At 47.3% G+C, this 23,851-nt stretch overlaps 3 protein-coding genes across 3 annotated transcripts in view; all 3 read left to right on the top strand.

Moving 5' to 3' along the window:
• Positions 1-3,174: 3,174 nt before the first annotated feature.
• On the top strand, positions 3,175-4,994 carry LOC307085857 (uncharacterized protein; the record flags this gene model as incomplete). The annotated part of the gene is made up of 4 exons (XM_079750747.1): positions 3,175-3,272; positions 3,631-3,718; positions 3,984-4,204; positions 4,889-4,994. 4 exons carry the CDS (start codon positions 3,175-3,177, stop codon positions 4,992-4,994), a joined length of 513 nt encoding a protein of 170 aa, XP_079606873.1.
• A 15-nt stretch (positions 4,995-5,009) lies between these two features.
• cyp11c1 (cytochrome P450, family 11, subfamily C, polypeptide 1) lies at positions 5,010-11,597 on the top strand (the record flags this gene model as incomplete). Its single annotated transcript, XM_079754835.1, has 9 exons — positions 5,010-5,401; positions 6,205-6,360; positions 6,579-6,778; positions 8,029-8,232; positions 8,413-8,594; positions 9,170-9,336; positions 10,446-10,524; positions 10,925-11,149; positions 11,487-11,597. 9 exons carry the CDS (start codon positions 5,010-5,012, stop codon positions 11,595-11,597), a joined length of 1,716 nt encoding a protein of 571 aa, XP_079610961.1.
• Positions 11,598-12,039: 442 nt separating this feature from the next.
• Positions 12,040-23,851, top strand: part of pklr (pyruvate kinase L/R) — a 19,179-nt gene continuing 7,367 nt past the window's right edge. The window contains exons 1-7 of the mRNA XM_079756282.1: positions 12,040-12,047; positions 16,493-16,657; positions 17,066-17,157; positions 18,751-18,882; positions 20,171-20,357; positions 20,625-20,898; positions 23,636-23,786. Coding sequence (XP_079612408.1) covers positions 16,519-16,657; positions 17,066-17,157; positions 18,751-18,882; positions 20,171-20,357; positions 20,625-20,898; positions 23,636-23,786 — 975 coding nt within the window. The 5' untranslated portion in view covers positions 12,040-12,047; positions 16,493-16,518. The remainder of the gene's footprint in view (positions 12,048-16,492; positions 16,658-17,065; positions 17,158-18,750; positions 18,883-20,170; positions 20,358-20,624; positions 20,899-23,635; positions 23,787-23,851) is intronic.

Raw genomic sequence — 23,851 nt, 5'->3', positions numbered from 1 at the left:
TACGAAAACATTAATTATTTACTCTTTGTAGAAGAAAAGATAAATTACACTGTTTCCATTTCCATGTATGTGTTTGTGCACACACACACATAAGTTTGAGTGTTCTGATTGTTAGTAAGTTTATAATATGCTCACACGTGGACCCCTTGTGTGTGACCATATGTCGGCCTACTTATGAGCGAAATCATGGTGATTAACTTAACATTAGATGGCCCTGTGTGTGTGTGTGTGTGTGTGTGCGCGCGCGTGTGTGTGTGTGTACGTGTGTGTGTGTGTGTGTGTGCGCGCGTGTGTGTGTTTGGGGGGTTGTTTGTGTACAGGATCAATGTCAATGTTTCACGTGCTGAACAGTGCATGCCTTAATAGGATCAGTAGTGGTGTGAGTGACCGCTTGCTCTCACACACACACACACACACACTCACACAAACCATTGCTACTTAACTTGTATCAAGTCTTTTTAATTTATATTACACTGTTGTGCTTTAGATTGAGGAATACAACTGCAGATTATTTTAGAAAAACTGAATTTAGTATATTCCCTTCCACTTTTTGCATCTTCTTGACTTATCAACCCAGCAATATCAGTTCACCATCGCGTCTTAATCCTCCGCTGGGGAGCTCTGCTGCTGTGGGCGCGTAGTAAACTGAACCCAGAGCTGTTGTGGGAGGGAGTTATTTGGCGTGAAGACAGGGAAGGGGGATCTTGTTAAGCCATTAATGTGTCCTCACCTGTCACAGACCAAGGCTGTAAGCTGTGGAGGGGGCCCGCTGGGGACACGGTTTAAATTGTTGCATTGTGCGAGTGTGTGCCCTCGTGAGTGCATGTGTGTAGGTGTTTATGAACACACAGAACAGGGCATGGCAGTGGACCGAGGGGGGGATGGAGATGTCGGGAGAACTGAATCAATGTAACCAAAACATGCCGTGGGAGGAGATGCATGTTTTTGTGGCGGGGATGAAGAAGAGTGACCATGACATTCTCTCTAGTGCAGCTCATGATGCTCCAGGTGTTCCTGTCTCACACACACTGCTCAGTGACTAGACACACTTCAGTCCCTTCACAGAGGGCCCTTTTACGGGGCTCGTGCTATGTTGGGAATTAAAAACATGGGGCTTGTCTCTAGGGGCCGCGTCGTTAGCAACAGGCTTGTAGTTAGCAACAGAGACAGCAGAGCAGTCCTGCTACCTGTCCTGGTTATCTCCCACCTGCCTGGAAATGAGCAGAGAACAGGCCTTATTCATTACAGCAGGATTACGCCTTCAGTTCAACCACCCAGCCTTAGTGTTTAGAGCCAAGATGGCCGCTAGGTCAATAAGGCCCATAGGCAGACGAGACAACTATTTCTCACTTTATCCTTATCCTTTCCTAAACCTGATCTGCACCTCTTTTTCCCCTCCTCTCATCAACCCTGTCTTTCAATAGATATATTTCTGGAACGACCGGAAAACATAAACTGACTCTCATCAGAGAAGGTGAATGAAGGCCGTAAAAATGTCCACCCCCATTCCCACACACCCTAAATAGACTTTAACGACTGACTTTATGTCAGGTCTCATCGCTGCTAGTCAACACTGAGGCCTCTTGCTGTTGCACTTTTACTGGGTTCCTGGGTGAAGCTTAAAATATCAAACGGCCCTTCTATTCATCCTGATTATTTTTATCGTGTGCTTCCAGATTTAGTTGTCTATTCTTTGTTCCCCCTCCTGGCCACAGTGTATCTTCTGTTCCTGGTTTTCAGCTCTGTGCTTGATCTAGCTGACCACAAGCGTCTGTCTGGCTGCACACCCCGCTGTCTGCAGGGCTCAGGGGAACGCACAGGAACTCACAGAACTTAGAGGAACTCACAGGAACTCAGAGGAACTCACAAGAACTCACATGAACTCATCAGGAACTCATCAGGAACTCATAAGGAACTCAGAGGAACACACAGGAACCCAGAGGAACTCAGAGGAACTCACAGGCCGTTTGGAACATGTATACAATGAATATATAGGCTGTATATCATATATTATATATACTATATATATATTTATATGTATAGTCCCAGTTGTACACCAACCCTTCAGCTTTAACAGCCAGGTGAGACAGAACCATGACACACAACCGTACCGCACAACATGGTGTCCCCATCCTTCCCATGCCCATGTGACCCAGCGGGGGCGTGCTCTCCCTGTGCTAACAGGATTGAAACTCATTAGCCTGGAGGAGCTAATCTGTGTTGGCAGTGGGGGGGGGGGGTAGAAGAGGTGAAGGCAGACGGAAACCTAAATCCATAAGACTAGAAGATCGTCTGTTGGCCTGAGGGAACGGAGGAGCAGCAACGGCAGAACAGCACTGGGAAGGCACCTGGTCAACAGCTCAGAGGGTTCCTGGATCTGGACTGGGACGTTTGCAGCTGCCATCTGCCTGAATCCTGTAGGATCTGCCTTGGGCCTACACACCGGACCTGGTAAGGCCAGACTCCACTACATGGGTTTGTGTTTATGTGTGAATGTTCAAACTCTAGGGGCTTGAGTTATGTGTGTGTGTGGGGGGAACAGCAGGGATGAATGGCTTGAACAAATAGCTTGTCATGTCTGTCTGGATGTCACCTTCACCCACACAGCTCCCACACCCTCTCCCCATCCCACCTCTCTCTCTCTCTCCCCCACATTCTACCCCCACTTCACCCCCTGCTTTTCTTTTTTCCCCCCATTTTTAATTTCCCATTTCCTCTTTTACTTTGTTCCCTCCTTCCCATCTGTCTTCCCTCCTTATCTTGTCCTGCCGGGGGCTCTGCTCCTCCCTTGTCTTTGTGTTGATAAATCACGACCACAGAACAACACAAACCCCTTTATCTGGTGAGCGCGGCGACCTCCGCACGCAGCCAGACGGCGTTCCCCGCCCCGTCTGCGTGTGGCGGTGTGTGTGTGCAGGCCTTGTCTGACTGCATCGTTCCCCTGCCCTTGGCCCTGTCTCCACCTCTTAATTACCGCTGCCCAATGCCTCTGTCCCCCAGGCTCTGCCCACGATGACAACATGAGGGCGGCAGATTAGCGCTTTCTGCTGATCCAGCTCCTCCAAACCGAACAGGGCGGTGGACGTCTGTCACACACACACACACACACACGCACACGCACACGCACACGCGCACACGCACACGCGCGCACACACACACGCACACGCGCGCATCATGGACTCTGTAGTGAGGAAGACCCTGAGGGGGCCCATCAGGAAGCTGACCAGCTGTGTGTCGGGCCAGAGGGAGAAGGAGGTGATGGTCAACCACAGGCAGAGGAGGGCCAGAAGAGGAGCAAGAGGAGCAGGAGGAGGAGGGAGAGAAGGAGCAGGAGGAGGAGGAGTGAGATCAGCGCGTAGACGTCCGGGCAGAGGCGCTCCTCCTCAGGCAGCCCCCTGCCCCAGGGAGTCCGCGGCTCCCCGCTCCCACCAGCCAGGCCTGGACCTGGGGAGGCAAGTTCAAATGTGTCCAGACCCAACCAATCAAACCCCAGCACCACAACCGTGCTAAACACACAAATACCTGTTTCCATCATACATCCAACACATTATTTGACCTCCTTGCTGTAGGTGATGTACAGTACGTCTGGTGTCTTTGTGTGCTCACTGCGTGTTTCTTGTTCCTCCACAGGAAGCCGCGAGAAGTTCTGAATGCTAAGAAGAACGCCGAGAGGGCGGCCCTGAGGGCTCACTACAGGAGGAAGTACCAGCTCACCAGGGTGAGGGAATTGCTCTTTCTCATTTGAAGTGATTCAAGTCATTATTATTTTTTAATGGTGACCCCGCTTTGATTCCCGACCTGTGAGCCTATGCTATACTTCATTCCCTCTCACGTTCAACCCGCTTGTCTTCACTGTCCTGAAATATAGTCCCAAGGAAAACACAGAGAGGAAAATCATGAACCCACTCTCCAAACACAATACGAACTCTCATGTGTGTGTGTGTGTTCTTGCAGTTCATCTCTTTTTTCTTATTCCCAATTAGAGCTCCAAGGACACAGACCATTTGAGGCCGTTTGGGGGGAAAATAGCTCTCCCCCGCGAGCTGGCGAAAATAGTTAATTCCGACAGTAAGAGCAAGGACGATGGATTCAACTTATTGAAGGCGTTCCAAGGCCTCAGCTTCAGCACGGGGCCGGTCCCAGGGGCCAGACGCAGCCACACTCCCACCCCTCAAACAGCCAATGGGGCCATGTGCCAAGTCATGTGATCGGGAGGTGGTCTCTAACTGTGCTGGTTGTGATGGGACCATTACAACTCTACACGAGATAGAACATGAGGTCATACACATGAGCAGCTCATCAACGGCTGGATGCTTTACATGAATCTACACATTTGACAAATTCATGTTTGATATTCTTTTTTTTTTTTAATATGTATTAAATGCACGGTATTATATTTGATCATAACGTATTGTATATGTTGGTTTGTAATGTTTTTTAGGATGTGTTTCATGCATTGTCACATAGTCACTATTACATGTACACATTTTATTTATGTTTGTATTCATTTAAGTTTTTGTACTTTCATCAATCCTAAGCACCTTGTGAGGTTGGCTGAAGATTATAACTTCTACATGATCTTTTTAAGAAGGGCCATTTTGGAATAAACTGCTTTTGCTTTGCATTTTGGTGTTCATTTATCTTTGTGCTGTAACGGTTAGAGTAAGGATGTGTGTTTGAGCATCCATGCGTGCATGTGTGTGTATGTCTGTGTGTGTTTTTGAGCGTGCCTGCGTACGTGTGTGTGTGTGTCTGTCTGTGTGCGTGTGTCTGTTGTGTGTGTGCGCGCATGTGCGTGTGTGTGTGTGTGTGTTTGTGAGTCTGTACGTCATCACCGATTAGGCTCTCTTTGGGCTGTGTTGTTGTTCCCTTGAACCTTCCCCATCAGATCCATAAATCAGCCGCACTATCAGGACGTGATCGGCCCTGGAGGACGGCTAGGGGTGAGCAGAGAGAGCCAGATGAAGGAGGGGCAGCAGGAGGCTCTGTGCTGAGAGCTGGAGTCAGAGATGCACCTGTTGGGGGGAACCATGCTGAACATGTCCTTCCACCTGGCTGCGTGCGGCCGGCTGCAAGGGAGGTGGGCTTCCAGCGGGCCTCTGGGGGGCCTGGCCTCCCGTAGAGCACTCTGTTCCCCGGCGGCTGCAACCATGGCTGGGAGGGCCAGGATGGCGGCGACGGTGGTGGTGGGAGTGGGAGGGGCGGAGGGCAGGAAGAGCCAGAGCCGGAGCATGGAGCAGACGGGAGGGAAGAAGAGCGCAGGGGTGCGAGCCTTCAAGGAGATCCCTCACACGGGGAGGAGCGGCTGGCTGAACCTGCTGCGCTTCTGGAAGGAGGGTCGCTTCAACCTGCTGCATAAGCACATGGAGAGCACCTTCAACACGCTGGGACCTATCTACAGGTACACAGCAGCCTGGGGCTTACAGAGGAGCTAGTGGACTATAGACTAGACCAGGGGTTCTCCACTCGTGGGGCATCTTGAGGCATATTGAGTGGGTCACACAGCATATGCCCTACCATAATCGTTTGGGAGAAGCCCATGAATTGACTAATGTTTCAAATTTAATTCACGTTTCAATGGCTTACTATGCTTTGAGTTGTAGCTTTGTCCTTCACAGCGCAGCACCACTTTGTTGATTGCTGCAATATTGGTCATCAAATATTGTGATTATTTTTTGGTTGTGAGGTAATAACAAATGACCCATTTGGGCCTTAAACAAATGGACTACACTATAGTGGATATCACCTAAAACCCTCAACAAAACTATGGGCAGGTTTAGATTATAAACTCCATGGCTGTCTTGACAAAGACAATATATTGTATAATCCTCATCTGTATATGTTCAGTAAACTAAATTCAGATTTACACTATATGCTCAACTACTTTCAGATATAAAATATAGATTGATAGTGGCTGAAAAAACTATAGGCTGATAAGTCCAGAGTACTTGTATGCAGATATATTCCACGGGCCCATTTGAGAGCAATTTAAATAGTAATTAATCGATTCATTAATCAATCAAAAGAATCCTGATTAAGTCTGTCTGTCCCTGCCATACTAACTCCTCAGGACTTCATGAGTTCATGCGTTCCAAACTCCCATCACCCCCTCTCACTGGTGTCTGCTGCAGCTCTATTCCTAGCGTGTCATTAACAGTGACGGGGGGGGGAGCGGTTGATGTGACCCTGAGTGTGTTGTGTCAGGGAGAACCTGGGCGCCCAAAGCAGCGTCAACATCATGATGCCCGCCGACATCGGGGAGCTGTTCCGTTCCGAGGGGCTGCATCCCCGCCGCATGACCCTGCAGCCCTGGGCCACGCACCGCGAGATACGCCAGCACCAGAAGGGTGTCTTCCTCAAGTAGGGCCTCCCCTGTAGCTCTATGTGTGAGTGTGTGCAGGTGTGTGTGTGTGTGTGTGTGTGTGTGTGTGTGTTGGTGTGTGTGTTTTAGTGTGTGTGTTTGTGTGTGTAGGTGCGTGTGAGTGTGTGTGTGTTAGCCCAGTGTGTCAGCCATTAAACACCTGCAGAATGTTTTGCTTCTTCCATTCCCCTTAAACCCCCCCCCCCCCCCCCCAAAGGAACGGTGAGGAGTGGCGTTCGGACCGCCTGCTGCTGAACAAGGAGATCATGATGCCGGGGGCGGTGCAGCGCTTCCTGCCGCTGCTGGACCAGGTGGCGGGGGACTTCAGCCGCATGCTGCGGGCCCGTGTGGAGCGGGGCGCGCGCCGCAGCCTGACCCTCGACCCCAGCCCCGACCTCTTCCGCTTCGCCCTGGAAGGTCCCCACGCCGTCCTATACATCCGTGTGTGTGTGTGTGTGTGTGTGTGCTTGGGGAGTTGAATACATATGTGTGTCTTTGTGTGTGTCTGTGTGCTTGGATGTGCTGACAAAGAGCCTTCTTCTGCCTTTATACTTTCCTTTATGTATTCCATTATATTGCATTAAAAGATAAGATTGGTAAAGAATAGGACATTGAAGACACACACACACACACACACACACACACACAAGCACACACACACAAGCACACCACACACGCACGCACGCACGCACGCGCGCACACACACACACACACACACACACTGACATAACATAATACTAATCTGAATGTTTACAACCTCCTCATGCACAGCAGAAAAGTTCAGTATTTCCAGGTGTGTTTATGTTTGTAATGTGTGCTTGTGTACACACCGGGTCACGGATTGTTTATTTGTAAAAATAGAGGGAGGCGTTCACCCGCAGCCGCACGGCAGCTAGCAAGCCTCCCCATTGGTCCAGACAGACAGGACTCTTTGAAACGGTGTGGGGAAATGCGGCGCACGCAGAGGTGTGAAAGTTTGGGCCACGCTATTTGAATATCTCCCTGTGGTCTGCCTTTGTTTGTGTTTGTGTTTCGTGAGTATATACGTTGTTTGTCTGTGTTTGTACGAATGTGAGCGCATGCAACTTTATTTACGAGTTGCCGTTTGTATTTGTGTGCGCTTCACACCATTCACCGCTCTTTGGCGCTGGCGTGAGTTCCCTGGGCGGAGACGCCCGTGGCGGCGGCGGCGGTGAAGGTTGGCTGAGGATTTGGAGTCACGGTGGTGCTGATGAATTGCTCCTCAGCTCAAGGAGCCAGGTGCTAAGCCCTGGTAGAAATAGCCGGGATGTGAAACCCTAGCCAGCCCACCGATGGGTCGCTAATGCAACACATGTTGGATGGAAGACGGCGCCTGGAATACCTTAAATCCTCTCCACTTTGGAGGACTGCTGTGCACATGAGCAGTCAATTGATTCTCTTTAAGCGGACTTCAAAACCAAAACCATTTAGCACGTTTTAGTTATTTGTTGATACTTTTGCTGAATTGGGTGCTACTGCTGTTATACCTTCATTGATCATTACATTTTTGTTAGAATGTAAAACAGACAAGCCAACTCACACTGAAACCAAACTTTTCATGTCATCTACTTTTTCATTCATGTCATTTTTATGTGTCCTACTTTCTCTCAACTCCCCAACCCCATCTCACCTGAACCGACCTTTAGCCAGCTGTCATGTGATCTACGGGGAGCGCATCGGCCTGTTCTCCTCCTCGCCGTCCCAGGAGTCCCAGAGGTTCATCTGGGCCGTGGAGAGAATGCTGTCGACCACGCCGCCGCTCCTGTATCTGCCCCCTCGCCTTCTGTCTCGCATTGGCGCCCCCTTGTGGACACAGCACAGCACTGCATGGGACCACATCTTCACCCACGGTGAGGGAAGCATAAGATGATCTTGTTATATTGTGTAGCATAGCATTTTCAAATTAGTATAATGTATTCCTTATCCCCTGTTTATGCATCTTGCTTTTCACGTTATTTCATGAATTGGTTTGTTTGTTTGCGAATCCCTCTTCCAACAATTCTCCCTCAACTTTGTTTTGCGTTTTAAAGCGGAGGCCAGGATCCAGAAGGGGTGCCAGCGGCTGTCCTCTCCCAACGGGGGAAGCTCTAAAGCGTGGGCGGTAGGGGGCCAGTACACTGGGGTACTGGGCCAGCTGATGGAGAAAGGACAGCTGTCTCTGGATCTCATCAAAGCCAATGTTACGGAGCTGATGGCCGGAGGCGTGGATACGGTGTGTGTGGATCTTAAAGCGTAGATTGCACTTGAGAGGATCCTGGTAGTGTGAATGAGTGACATGTCTAGCGCTTTGAGGGCCCTATGCTGTATCCTGTGTCTGAGTACCTGTTTTCATCATGGTCAATGTCAATAATGTCAGGTGTCCCTATTCCACTACCGACTGGCCCTGCTTTAGGTGATAAATGAATAGCCCTCTAGGCATCAGATCAGAGGACGCTGACTGCCAAAGTATATTGAATTGGCAGGCCTGCTGCAATGACTGGCAATGTTTCTATGGCTCTAGAATAGATCTTTAGAGGGAGGGATATCTAGCAAGCAATGGCCTGTGTGAAGGCCAACCTGAATGAATAATATAGACTCCAGGTTTCATTATGCAATCCGCCGGTCCTCTTCCAGAGATGGAAAGAGACGAGTAGTCAGAGGAAGAGAGGAAGAATGTGTGCTTGGAGACGAGGGAGGAGGAACGAGGGACGAACAGCACGAGTTGAACGGGAATACACCTCTTCCCTCTTCTTTCCTCACAGAGGTTAGCTCAGCCCTAACAGTGTTGAACCCTCTCCTGTCTCTCAGACCGCCGTGCCCCTGCAGTTTGGTCTGTTCGAGCTGGGCCGTAACCCCAGGGTGCAGGAGGCGGTGAGGCAGCAAGTGAGGGAGTCCTTGGCCGTGGCCGGGGGAGATCTCGGGAAGGCCCTGCATGGGGCGCCCCTTCTGAAGGGCACCATCAAGGAGATCCTCCGGTAGGCTGTTCCACCAGAGGTATAAGAACGTGTTAAATGCATTGACCGACTGTATAACCTGCTCTTCATCAGCCAGGCTATGTTATACTGCCTTCAAATAAAGAATTATAGCAATAGATAGTAAAGACATTTTACATCCTGTCTCTGTAAGCAACAGTAATGTCTGATTTCCTTCTATAACTGATGCAGCCATTTGCTCAATATAGGTTAAGAGCCACTAGCCAACCCATAACCTCCTCTTGTGTGTCTGTGTCACTGGCTCCTCTCTAAACAAAGTCCAACCAGAAGCAGACTGTTGAGGAATAACCAGATTTTAACCTATCATACATATTCTACATTATGTTCGCCTTAACTACTCCCAACTCCCTTTACCGATAGCTCTGTACCTATAGTGCATCATACAATGTCATTAAGAAACACTCTCCAAACTTAAACACCATCCACACACCTGAGCTCCAAGCTCTGATTAGCTACATGAGGTCTCTTGGTTCTTCCACACAGATAGGTCTAACAGTTAACCATAAACAATAATTCAGTACCATTCGTAACACAGTTTTCAACCAATGAACTCCCTGTTCACTGTGTTTTTTCTCTATACTCCATACTATTCTCCTCTCTGGCCCCCTCAGAGAACCACAGAATTCTGGATGTACTTCTCTTCTTACACGAATAAACCGAATAATCGCTGATCCTGAGTAGGCTTAATCTTGTTAGCATCTTCTTAAATCCTTTTAATTCCCTCGACACCAACAAAACACATTCTTTCCAGTTGAGGTGGAATGGGAAGGCGCTCCCATCATGCACTCTGTGTGCCCACCTCCCATGTCCTGGAGGAAAGAGGAAGTGAAATCATAGTCAGGGATCATTACAGTTTGAAAAATATATCCCGCTATGACCAAACGTATAATAATAACCTGCCTTTCATGGTACATATGGTCGCTCAACAAATAGGAAGGGGGGGGGGGGGGGAAAGGACTTTGTGAAAAGGGATGGTTTAAGGTATGTGAACACGGCCTGGGATGGGGCAGGGTGTATGGGTTTTTAAGGTATGGATTACTGGTTATCTATGATCAGAGTGTGCTGTTGGTTATGACATCACTCTGTCATAGGCTGTACCCAGTGGGAATCACAGTTCAGCGCTATCCGATCAGAGACATTGTTCTGCAGAACTACCACATACCTGCTGGGGTGAGTTACTTCAGACCCCTGTCACCAATCAAGCACACACATACGCACACATGCACACACACACAAGCACGCACGCACAAACACACACACACACACAGACAGACAGACAGATAGACATATGCAGACATATACACACACACACACACACACACACAAACACACACGCACACACAGACAAGCACACACACACACACACACATATGCAGACATGCACACACCCACACACACACACGCACATGCATTCATCCACATGCTAGCACTGACAAACACAGAAAACATATTGCTGTGCTACTCAAGATCTCTTGGACCTTTCTCTGCTGTATTTCCTCTATTGTGCGTCTGTACCCATAATGCACCATTCCCCTGCGTTCCTCTCTCCGGGTTCCCATCTCTCGGCTAGACCATGGTGCAGGTGTGCCTCTACCCCCTGGGCAGGAGCCCCCAGATCTTCCAGGAGCCCGAGCGCTTCGACCCCATGCGGTGGGCCCGAGGCGGGGGCGAGAGACCCCCGGGGGAGGCGGGGAGAGAGGGAGCAGGGTTCAGGTCGCTCGCGTTCGGCTTCGGCGCCAGGCAGTGTTTGGGCAGGAGGATCGCAGAGAACGAAATGCAGCTGTTCCTCATGCACGTGAGTGGAGCAACAGACAGACAGACAGACAGAGCATAGGGCGAGCTGGAGGCCTTCAGACAGAAACTGATAAAATGAGAAGCCAAACGGGAGGCCGACAGAGAGATAGTCTGGAGGGGGAAAGAAAGACATGATTCCAGATCAGTGGGGGAGGAAGGAATTAGTGTAGGATTAATATGAGATGGATTATTATTGAAGGATTAGAGAAAGTGACTGCTACCATGAAATGATACTGAAATTGCCCGGCGTTGACATAAGACATTTCTCTTCTCACTCCTCCTCCCACCCTCTGTCCTTTCTCCGACCATCCCTTCACTCTCTTCTCTCCTCTCTCTAGATCCTGTTGAACTTCCGTCTCAGTGTGTCTTCTAAAGAAGACATCAAGACCACCTACACCCTCATCCTGCAGCCTGAGACGCCCCCACAGATCACATTTACAAGCCTTTGACACACACACACACACATACCCGCGCAAGCATACACACACACACACACACACACACACACACACACACACACACACACACACACACACACATACACACACACACACACACACACACATACACATGCATAAACACACTTTCTTGATAAAAAACATATCTACACACACACAATTTACAATTTAATCTACGCACAGAGTTACATGTATCGGGCAGCTTGTATTATGTAACTTATATATCATGTCAACAAAATACATCTACTGCACAGTGTTTTGAACACTAGTGTCTCGAGATGCTGTCACTTGTCAAATAAAAATAATTTCTTACTGGTTTTGGTCTTCGATTTCCTGATTATTTAGCGCTACTTGCCACCAGATGGCGCTAGAATTAAATAAAGTAAATATAGTTGCAGTTACTCCTCCCACTACCTCACCCGGTTCTCCCGATTGCAACAGGTTAGTTCTCCTCTTTGCAACACTTAAAAGGGTAAATAATTATATACAAAGTTGTGTAATGTTTTTATGTACTTTACGGTACATTCTGCAATGCATTTCCATTTCCTATCTTCTGAAATATAATATTTGCCCCGTGAAAACGTGTAGGCTATACTTGTAACATGTAACATACTGTTTAGAAAGTTTCTTAATAAATGACCTTTAGAGTTTTCTTGCATCGGTCTGATGTGATCTATTGACAGTCTGTTGACTAGTTATTGACAGTAGACTCACGTTTATACGCCTGCTTAATTCATTGACATTGTGTAGGGACAGTTTCATGATTAAATGTGAACCACATCATTTTGAAACGTTCACATTTTTGGAATGCGTATTTTCGAATGCAAATAACCAGCAGGTGTTCTTATAATGATGACCCTATTTTAGGGTTTACTTTAATTTGTCTGCTTTCTGTTCCATGTTAGAGGTAAAGCGTGGGCCAACTTAAGTAAACCAGGAACAAAGGTCTGTTTGTACTTTAGCTACTCATTGACACCCTCTGTCCCCTTAATAAGTGATTAATGTGAAATGTGCGTGTCTTCTGATCTACAGTGCACTCCTTGCCTATGTCCCTTGCACACAGATAGACATAAAGCCAACATAGCTAGAAAATGAGAATCAGATTCATACACCCGATTGTTATTTCCTTGCAGACTGCACTTTTCGGCCACACATGACATTATAGCATAAATACGTTGAACCAACCTGTGTGGTGTGTTTGGCTTGCATCATGAGCTGATAACAGGAGAAATGATTTGTGAAAATAATGATCCACCAGTAGCCCCAGAGTGGAGAATTGCATGGGGTGGGGAGGGGGTGCTGACTGAATGATGAGGTTTTAGGGGAGGGCCATGCCGGACAACCTGACATCTTTCTGACAAGATGACAGTAATCTGCAAGGCCTCTGAATCGTTAAGATAAGGGCTTCTCCGAGGGAGCTTTATGGACGCATAAAGTGTTGGAGAGAGGTTCTGTACAGAGGAGCAGGCTCTGGGAGGCTGACGTAGTTGACTGGCTGGTCACTATTGAGTTGGCGAAGTGTGAAGAAGTATTTTGACATAATGGGTAAGTGGGCATTATACATATACATGCTCATATGCAAGCATTATACATATACAAGCAAACTAAGCTTGTCGTGTAATGGGCACCTTAGACTTTAACGCTTTGATTTTGGTCCTTTCTAAACATAAAAAGCAACTTGGAAAATCAATGTTTAGTTTGGCAAGTTATTGATCTGGTCAGCATTGATTGAACCTCGGAATATGGCTTACAAGCTGGAATTGTTCTACAAATGAATGAAACAGAATGAATGAAAATGTTCTGTGGTTATGAAGTATGTTAGCTCAGTATAGATTACTAACCAATTGGCTCTATGTACACAGATAGTATGGCCCACCTCATGTAGGGGGGGTTTGTCCATTTCTCTGTTTCTGCCACCTCTTTTCAGAGTCATATAGTTGGACATAAATAGCACCTGGGGTTCAGTGGCAGATAAAACACGCACACACAAACACGCACACACACGCACACACACGCACACTCACACGCACACGATCACACACACAAGCAGGCAGGCACACACACACAGACACACACTCCCACACACATAGACGGGTATGCATACACGCGCACACAAGCGCGTGACCCAGGCTTGTGCTACCCTTGGAACCAGGTCACTGGTGCTCAGGCCCCACCCAGGCGCTATCTCTGCTGTCTTATCTCTGCATGTCACAGAGGTCATGCACTGGATGACACGTTGCAACACAGTGATGAGCACTGGCCTGCTGGGTTACAGGTCACACTGGCCCTCTACCACTGCAATTGGGTAGACGGTGTGTGTGTGTTTGTGTGTGTGTGTGTGTGCATTTTAATTGGTGTGTTCATACAGGTGTGTATAATGTGTACATAATGTGTGCCTGTGTGTGTCCAGTATGTACATGATGTGTGCGTGAAAAGCATTTATTTGGTGTGTGTATGTGTGTGTGTGCTCATACAGGTGTGTGTAATGTGCGCATATTCTTAGAGTTGTGCCTGACATGTGTGTGTGCTCGTACAGGTGTGATGTGTGTGTGACTTTATGTCCTTCACTGCAAAGTGTCAGCCAGCTCTCAGAGGGACACGCCATGATGTGTTCAGCAGGGTGGCAGAAGTGGGTCAGGAGGAGGTGGGAGGATCGAGAGAGAGAGAGAGAGAGAGAGAGAGAGAGAGAGAGAGAGAGAGAGAGGGAACACAGACAGCCCTGACAGAGTTGTCCCCCATGTGCACATTCCGCCGCCCTCTACTTACCGGCGTCTACTGGGAGTTTGTTCTGGGTTGCCTAATGTATTCCAGCACCCGTGCTTCAGCAGAGCGTGTCCTCTCTGTGTCTGTTGTTAGGGAATAGAGTTCACTCTGGATGACCTCATCTCTACTATACTCTCATGTGAATCGGATTCTGATTCTAAAACATGGAACGCTGCTGTGAGGTGTGATCTACATCCACGCACAAACTGATTTAATTCATGATTTAAATTGTATTAATCAAATCTCATGTAGCATGAGCGTAACCCATAATTGTTCTCTCTCTTTCCTATGTATTTCACTCGTATGCTTACCTCCCGTTACCAGCCAGTCCTGTTGTTCTTGGGATGAACTTGTCTGTCTGTCAGTGTCTGGATGTGGGTTTCTCCTCTTGTCTCCTTAGCTACCGTCCCCCAACCCTCCCACTCCCCTCCCCCTCTCCCCCTCTCCCAGTCTCCCCTCCACTCTCCCCTCCGCCCCTCTCCCACTCTCCCAGTCTCCCCTCCACTCTCCCCTCCGCCCCTCTCCCACTCTCCTCTCCACTTTCTCCTCCGCCCTGCTGGGAGAGGCTGTGCTGATTGTGGCATCCTATAAATTGGATGCATTATCGCGCCTGAAAGCCCTTCAACATGCCAAAAATATCTTTCCCAGATCTCAAAATACCCCTGTAGCGTAAAGCCACCTGCTTCAACAGATATAATAAATGAAGTACCTTCTTATACAATTCTAAATCAAGTTGTTTATTAGCTTCCTGAATACTTAAGGTTGAGCAACAGTCTGGACATCTGACTAAGGTATTATGGGTAATAACAAGTATATATGCATACAGCTTTATAGCTATTTTGTCAAAAACATTAGGTGTTTCTGATCCAATTTGAACCGGTTTATATTATTTATGTTTACAATAAGGAAATTATTGTCTAGCCTGTCAGATATGATTAATTTTAATACAACCCTAATTCGTCTACTTACTGTCAATCTTGCCATACAAAGGCCTGTTCAAATAATACGATTACATTTTATTAAGAGTGTATGACCTTGAGGTGACTAAACATTGGGTGCAGCATATATATATTTTTAACCTAGTGAGAGTTATATAGTGAATATGAGTTGTGACTCTGGATCTGTTGATTGATGATATAAATAGATATATAAATGGATAGATAGACAGACAGACAGACAGACAGACAGACAGACAGACAGATAGATAATTGGACAGATGTTCCAGCAAAGGGGTTCCTTCCAGGCACTCACAGGTCAATACATTATTTAGCAGAATGTGTTCAGAGAATATGGAAGAAATGTCAATCCGGGCCCTTGAAGCGGCCCAATTAAACATTGAAGGGAAATGAAAATAAGCAATACTTAGGTTGAATGTCATCTGGCAGTACGTTATAATATTCTCTCTCTGCGATGTCCGCCGCAGCCTCCCCTCCCCTGCCTGTGTTCAAATGTCATTTGTGTCGTGTACCGCAGCCTATCAGCAGCAGGACACATTGCCTTTAATACCGCTCCTGTGCTCCTCGGCCCTGCAGGAGTCCACCAGGCTGGATGTAAACCTTCACATCCTCTATGGTCTCTCCTATGGTCCCCTGATGCACGTCCAACATGCACATAGACATATTTGATATATATTTATATATACATATATGTTTGTATGTGTACAAACAGTATATATGTATGTGTATGTATATATAAAACTATGTGTGTATATATAAATCTGTATGTGTGTATATATATACTAGAGGGATGTTACGTCATGGCCCTCTCACCTCTCACCAGCAGGTGTAGCTTTGTCCGTATTGTTACATTTGGACAGCAGCCATCACTTTTATTCAAACAGAAAACCCTTCAAATGTTTGAAGTTACCCACGGCACAATGGAAGTATTTTTTGTTTGTGTATGATCATGGCCTGAAAACGGAGATGCATGATTCTGTTCTGAATTTCAAGTACACTCTCATTCAGATGGCAAATGTTGTTTTAAAGATTTTGATTTTTTGAAAGATAGCTCCTGGTAAGTTAGGGCGCTCCTGATTGGTTACAACCCTCGTTAGGGGCTGCCGAGCACACTGGTGCACAAATGAGCACTGACTCCTCTCCTCTCGGACCCTCCTCCTACTGCAGCTCGTTTGAGGCGCTACTCTGACAACATGACCCTGCCAGACTCCTTCATCCAGCAGCAGCGGCTGGACGCCAGCATGGCCGACACCTTCCTGGAGCACCTCTGTCTGCTGGACATCAACCAGGAGCCAATCACGGCCCGGAACACCAGCATCATCTGCACCATCGGTGAGTGGGTCAGCCAATGGCAGGGGACGATCCTCTTCAGCGGTCCTGTCCAGGACTCAGAGAGAGTGGACCAATGGAGTGATATGCGTCTGGGTTTTCCCCTCCCACGGCCTTTGGGGACCTTTATGTTAACATGCATGTGCACTCCTCACCAAACTTTTTATCTCAGTTTTATCCGGCAGTGTTTAGTAACGCTTCAATATTAACGCCAGTCAATGCCTCACACTCGATACCCGGGCAGCGGGGCTTCTCCATAGACGCTGTCTCCGGCCGGGCCCCCTACTAAGTGGAGGGTTCACCACCGGGAGGATTGCACCTGTGTCAGGGGGGGGGTGGAACAGACTGGGACGGATCAGTGAGCTGGGTGATCCAGTTGATGATCTATAACTGTCTCCCCCCCCCCCCCAGGGCCGGCCTCCCGCTCCATCCCCAAGCTGCAGGAGATGGTGAAAGCGGGGATGAACATCGCCCGGCTCAACTTCTCCCACGGCTCCCATGAGGTAGGCGTCTGTGATCCACTCTGCTGTACTGGTTACAGCACGGCGGTTCCCCCGCAGGGATGTCTGGTGATATGTCTTCTTAAATGTCATTTAAATTTCAACATATTACCCCAATCTAGCAGTGATGATAACTGGTGGTTAAGTCTGTTAAATGAGCTTTTGAAGGACTGGGGTATCGCTGTTCATCCTGGGGCGTTTCCTCAGCTCTACAGTCAGTTTGTTACCTCATCCCTTCAGAATGATTGACTTGGGCTCCTGATAGCATTTTAGATCTGAATGATCCATCAATACTACTTCAATACATTGGTACGAAGGGAATAAATCAAATAAATCATAACTAAAACGTTTTTCTGTAATGATTTTAAGAACAAAAAGAGACTGAATATAATGTGAATCCAGTATGTACATACTGAGTATAACATTTAGTTATTTATAGGTTTATGTTTCTAAGTCTCTAGGGGGAAATTATCGCTAATACCAATTAAACATTGTGCAACAACCCCTGGTTGTGTACTTAAGCTTGTCAGACATGCAGTGCCTCATCACCACCCAGCCTCCAGCCCCCCAGCCTCCAGTTATGTAAGGCGCTGGACCAGTGGAGAGGAGAAGGCCATGTCCCCGACTGGGCATCAGAAACAGTTACCCTCTCAGTCACCTCACCACACACTGCAGCAGTAGCTTCAGGCCTCATCTCCTTATCCTGTATAAAAGAGACGTAGTGGACCGAACATGAGATACATTACTGTCTTATTATTATTGCTGGAGCCGGATGACAACAGGAGCGAGTAGGATCTACGTCCGGAACATATGTCACAGAGAGTCTATCTGCAAGAGTCTATGGAACACATTGAATTGAAGCAAACCATGCCTGATGCAAACGGATGCTGAGTGTATTCTCCCGAACCACATAGCAGACTTCCTCCTCCCAGGACAATTTCAGGTGGTCATCAGACCAGCACCTGACCAGGAAACTGACACCATTAGCATTTCAGGTGGTTAGGAGACTTACACCATTGCAATTAGGGCATTTAGCAGACGCTTTTATCCAATGCGACTTACATCGGTTAATACACACATTGACACACCGACGGCAGAGTCAACCATGCAAGGCGACAGCCAGCTTGGTTAGCAGATCAACACTCACGAAAGGTTGCTAGTTCGATCTGCAGATCGAACTAGCAACCTTTCGGTTACAAGACAACTGCTTTAACTCCTGAGCTAACTCCTGAGCTAACCCGTGACTTAGACCATTACCATTTCAGGTGGTTAGGAGAGGAATGGGGAAGGATTTGAACAACACTATAACCATTTCCTGGAAACGCCCTTTTGTTGTGGATGTAATACAGGAAAGTTGACATTAAACCTGGACAACGTCTGTGAATGTAAGCCAATGACACAGCCCTGGGTTCATGCCTCTTGGGTGCACAGAGGTCAAAGTAGTCAGGTGTAGTCATAGTACTCAGTGTTGGTCATTGACTGACTACTTGACGCGATTAATTCCATCCTCTCTGTCTTTCTCTCTGCATCTCTCTCTCTCTCTCTCTCTCTCTCTCTCTCTCTCTCTCTCTCTCAATCCTTTTCTCTCTCTCTCAGTACCATGGCGACACTATCAAGAATATCCGCGAGGCAGTGGAGACGATAACCTCCGACCCCTTGTACTATAGGCCAGTAGCCATCGCCTTGGATACCAAGGGCCCAGAGATCCGCACGGGATTGGTCAAAGGGGTGAGTGGAATACAACACCTTATTCAACATGGCTATATGTGGGATCTGAATCCCATCAGTGGGGTATGCGCAGTGTAAATGCGAAGAACGTAAATGGGTGTTATTACCATTCAGGAATCCCTGGGTTGAAGTGTATTCACACACACAAACTCACACAAACACACACACACACACACACACAAACACACATGCATGCTTGAACCGAAATAAACAGAGTACATCAACCCACCAAGATCTTGGGTGTTTATGCAAAGCAGGTTTCTCTCTCTGTGTCTCTCTGTGTCTCTTTCTCTATGTCTCTCTGTTTCTCTCTGTGTCTCTTTCTCTGTGTCTCTCTGTGTCTCTCTGTTTCTCTCTGCGTCTCTTTCTCACCTCACAATCTCTCTTGCTCTGTCTCTCTGTGTATTTCTCACTTTCTCTCTCCCTCGCTCTGTCTCTGGCTATCTGTCTTATTCTCTCACTTTCACCCTCTTTCTCTCTGTCTCTTTGTGTCCCTGTGTCTCTGTGTCTCTATTTGTCTCGCTGTGTCTCTGTGTCTTTCTATGTCTCTGTGTCTGTGTCTCTGTGTGTGTCTCTCTCTATGTGTCTCTTTGTCTTTGTGTGTCTCTCTGTATTTCCCTCTCTATTTGTCTCTGTGTCTCTGTATGGCTCTCTCTCTCTCCCTCTCAGAGCTAGATCCAGCTGAGTGTCTGATCGATGTTCTATTTGCCAGAGCCCTAAACCCGCTGATGGATTTATGTAGATGCTGTCTGTTTGGAGCTAGCTGTGCCAGGAAGTACATTCTGCCCATTGTGCCACAACATATCATGTGTATCGTTGGCCATATAAAATACGATCATTAGGGTGGGAAGGCAGGAAGCACAAGATACTGGCTCCTAATATGATTTGCAGTTTAAAGAGGAAAGCTTCAATACTAAATACTTTACCATACAAATACAATCCAGTAAAAAATGTAAACATTATGGGCTATGATCCTAATTGAGTCAAAAGAAAATGTTTCAGTTGTTATATTTTGTGTTGGGTAGTGCTTCTGTTTATTACAGATTAGCTGCGTCGCAATTATCCAGCATTATCTTCCTCAGCCAGATGAAGCAGCTGAGATGTGTTTGTATAGTAGAATTTTGTGATTCAACAAGGAACTTTATAATAAGTTCTGTTTGTCTGCGTGTGTGCGTGTGTGTGTGTGTGTGTGTGTGTGCGTGTGTGTGTGTGTGTGTGTGTGTGCGTGTGTGCGTGTGTGCGTGTGTGTGTGTGTGTGTGTGTGCGTGTGTGGTGCTCGTGGGTATAGAGTGTGGAGGGGGAGGTGGAGCTGAAGAAGGGGGATCAGGTGCGCGTGGTGACGGCGGAGGCTGACAGGGACCACACTGATGGGAGCGTGGTCTGGGTGGACTACCCCAGCCTGCCCAAGGTCATCCAGAAGGGAGGACTGATCTACATCGACGACGGCCTCATCGCACTCAAAGTCCTGGAAACTGGTATGACGGTTAAAAATTGTAGATCCCAGCCCAAACTCGGTAATATCATACCTGGCTGGATGGATTGCTCTGCTGCTTGCTTCCAACGGTTGGTTGTGATACACAAAACTAATTCCCTGAGAGACTCCTCACACTTTATTTCAGTTAACTTCAGTAAACTGAAATGTACTGTTAACGTCCTTCCAATGTTTAGTGTGTTTTCCACATGCTTGAAAAAATAGATGCATTTGTAATTATGATCTCACTTCCTGCTCCGCTCAACGCCAGGCCCTGATTGGGTGGACACGGTGGTGGAGGCGGGCGGCCTGCTGTGCAGCCGTAAGGGGGTGAACCTGCCGGGCTGCGACCTGCTGGACATGCCGGCGGTGAGCGAGCGCGACGAGGCGGACCTGCGCTTCGGCGTGGCCCAGGGTGTGGACATGGTGTTCGCCAGCTTCATCCGCTCGGCGCAGGACGTCAAGGAGGTGCGGCGTGCGCTGGGGGAGCGCGGCCGCGCCATCAAGGTCATCAGCAAGGTGGAGAGCCGCCAGGGGGTGCAGAAGTGAGTGGCAGCGGACCCGGACGTGTGAGGTAGGGCGGGGTCACCTTGGGGGCCCTGCAGGGCGGTCAGGGAGCCACTCTAAGACAGGAGCACACTGGAGGTCTGGAGCCTGGTTCTCTAGAGGCGCCCTCAGTGGGGGCAGGATGGTGCAGCACCCTGGGGACCGTCGGAACACCTCGTGGGATGTGGGGGCCGGGGAGTCTGTGTGGGTCCCAGGCGAGCCTGTGCCCGTGTCAGATCTGTCCACATTTCAGCCGTACATATCGTACATGTTTGATTTGTACAACTGGATTAGAGATAGGAGTATAGATGATTATCATTCAACCCTTTAACATAGCTATTCATTAGTCACATATTAGACATGACCATTTAGGCTGGATTTTTTTAACTTATATAATTATTTCATATTATCTTTCATGGCATTTATTGCCTTCTCTGATTGTAGATTATGATCTTCAGTTTGACCTAGAAATGTCCTAGCCTGGTCCTACCAGACTCTCGTACTTCATTTCATTTGCACAGAGAGTCTGGACCTACTCAATTGACAAACGTTAACTCACTTGAAGGCGGGTGTCTGTTGAAGTTTAAAACTATTGGATCTGCCCAGTGCCACTCTGGATCTGCCATAATCAATCGCTAACGTTTGGCCGGGAATCACGTTGCGCGCAGGCTGTAAACGAACCAAACATCGTGCGTGAAGATGTCCGTCAACGAGAGCTGACTTTAACGTCATTGTTCTCGGCCACTCCCTCGGATCGCTGATTGGACGCAGAAAATTTGGACGGAGACAACCAACTAACATACCCCAGACCGAGACCTAGTACTGAAGGGAAATCAAAATTGAGCGCAAGTACTTAGGAGGGCGGAGCCAGGCTACAAAAGTCCCTGGTTGTGAGATTATTTCCAATGTAAATGTAAATGTGTAAATGTAACACGAAATCATTTATGCCATATTTTGGATCAAATTAAATGATACATTTATATGATAATTAGTAATTATTGAATCTAATAGAAATAAGCACTGCAAAAAATCACGAGCGAAAACGGTTTTATTGCGCTTTTACTCCAGGAGCAATAATATATCTAGCCTGGGAGGAGGAAATCATTAGTTGAGCGCACACAGAAAGTGAGCACTGCACGCTCGGATATGAGGTGGGGGTCTATTGGTCGCCATCTGAATGTGAGAGTGATTGGCCAATGTATCCCTAAACGCGATATATATATATATATATATATATATATATATATATATATATATATATATATATATATATATATATATATATATATATATATATATTTAGATGTCCAGATTTATTATACTTCATAAGACAATCTCAGGCACAATGAGGCAATGATTACAATTCACGTTGTTTCCTTTAATTCGTTCTTTACTGATGACCATTTTTAACGTTTAAGTACCTGGTCTGTTAATATTCTATATTCTGAATAATGCTATTCTTCAGGGCTGAGGCAATGGTTCCCTGATGATCCTGCTTTTATTCACAAAAACCATAGCCACATGTTTTGTTTATAACCGCACGCTGTCTGAGGTGCATCTCTGTGCTTTATTGTTCTCCAAAGCACGTTCTGAGACCTCGGCTCTTCAGCAGCCTCTTGGTTAAATGTGGACTTGCATGATGGACCCCAAGAAATCCTCAGAGAACTTCAAGAGCTTTTTGGAAAACATGTAACCAATCAGATTCAGGGATACGATTGCAAAGCCTGGCTCCACTCACAATGCCAATTGGACCCAGGAGAGCAGAAAAATACCAGAGCGAGCAAGAAAACACTTTGCCAGCACGAGAGCTAAGACAGTATTTGTGCGCTCAAGGGCATACATTGCGTTCTGCTTTAGTTTGTGTGCGCTCTCAACTAATGATTGCTCCTCACAGGCTATATTATTGGTCTCGCAAGCAGAGAAATATTATGCGCAAGGGAAGTAAAAGTTCTCACACAAATCCTTTGTGCACAGATGTGTTAGTTGTACAGTGTTAGTTGTACAGTGTCTTACACTGATAGTATCATAGTTATAATAGTAAACACTAGCTACACTATCCGGCTGAATTGAACCACATTATTTCACCTACAATGCCGGTAGTGCTAAGAGGAATAAACAGCTGCACCGATGGTATATAAATCCACTTCTGACAGGAAACCTATTTTGCTAGACCGCCTGTTGTCACAGAAACAGAACAAAAAGATGTAGGTCCTCCTTGCCCTACCAAGACGGTTAAGATCTATGATGGTCCATCCAGATGTCTGTGTGAAATATAGCTGCCACTTCAGACGCTCAGACAAATTGCTATATGGTTGACACTACTTTGTGTGGTCCACTTACTTCCTTGAAGTCCTGGTCTGGTGACTATGACTCCAACGTGGTATCTCCTTGAATCAAATATCTTTCATGACTCATCATTCTGTGTGATTATTTCCTTTCAAAATTATACACCGTCTAATATATTGCTAGATTACAATTGTATGCATCTTCTCTCTTCTCTCCATAGCGTTACAGACAGTAAGGTTGAGGATCGTTTACACTCCCAGCTGGCCAATTTATTTCAAACAATTATTATGAATGATTGGGAAAAATCTGCTATTGTTGATTGTTGGTGGCTGTTTCATGACAGCACATCCCAAATAAATACTTCACAAAAAAAAGACCCAGATATTGATTCCTATACACCCCACCCTGGACTATTTATAACAAGCCTCCTCTCCCCCCTCCCCACGTTAGTTTCGACGAAATCCTGGCGGCGAGTGATGGGGTGATGGTTGCCAGGGGTGACCTGGGCATTGAGATTCCGGCAGAGAAAGTTTTCATTGCCCAGAAGATGATGACTGGACGCTGCAACGCCGCCGGCAAGCCCGTCATCTGTGCTACGCAGGTCAGCCCCGCTCACACACTACAGAGCACCACGAGGGTCCCCACCACATGGAGTTCACTGTAGAA

The sequence above is a fragment of the Pollachius pollachius genome (assembly GCF_949987615.1).
Source record: "Pollachius pollachius genome assembly, chromosome: 1".
In the NCBI taxonomy this organism is placed as follows: Eukaryota; Metazoa; Chordata; class Actinopteri; order Gadiformes; family Gadidae; genus Pollachius; species Pollachius pollachius.
The sequence above is the reverse complement of the archived record's forward strand: the minus strand, read 5'-3'. Positions and strand labels throughout refer to the sequence as shown.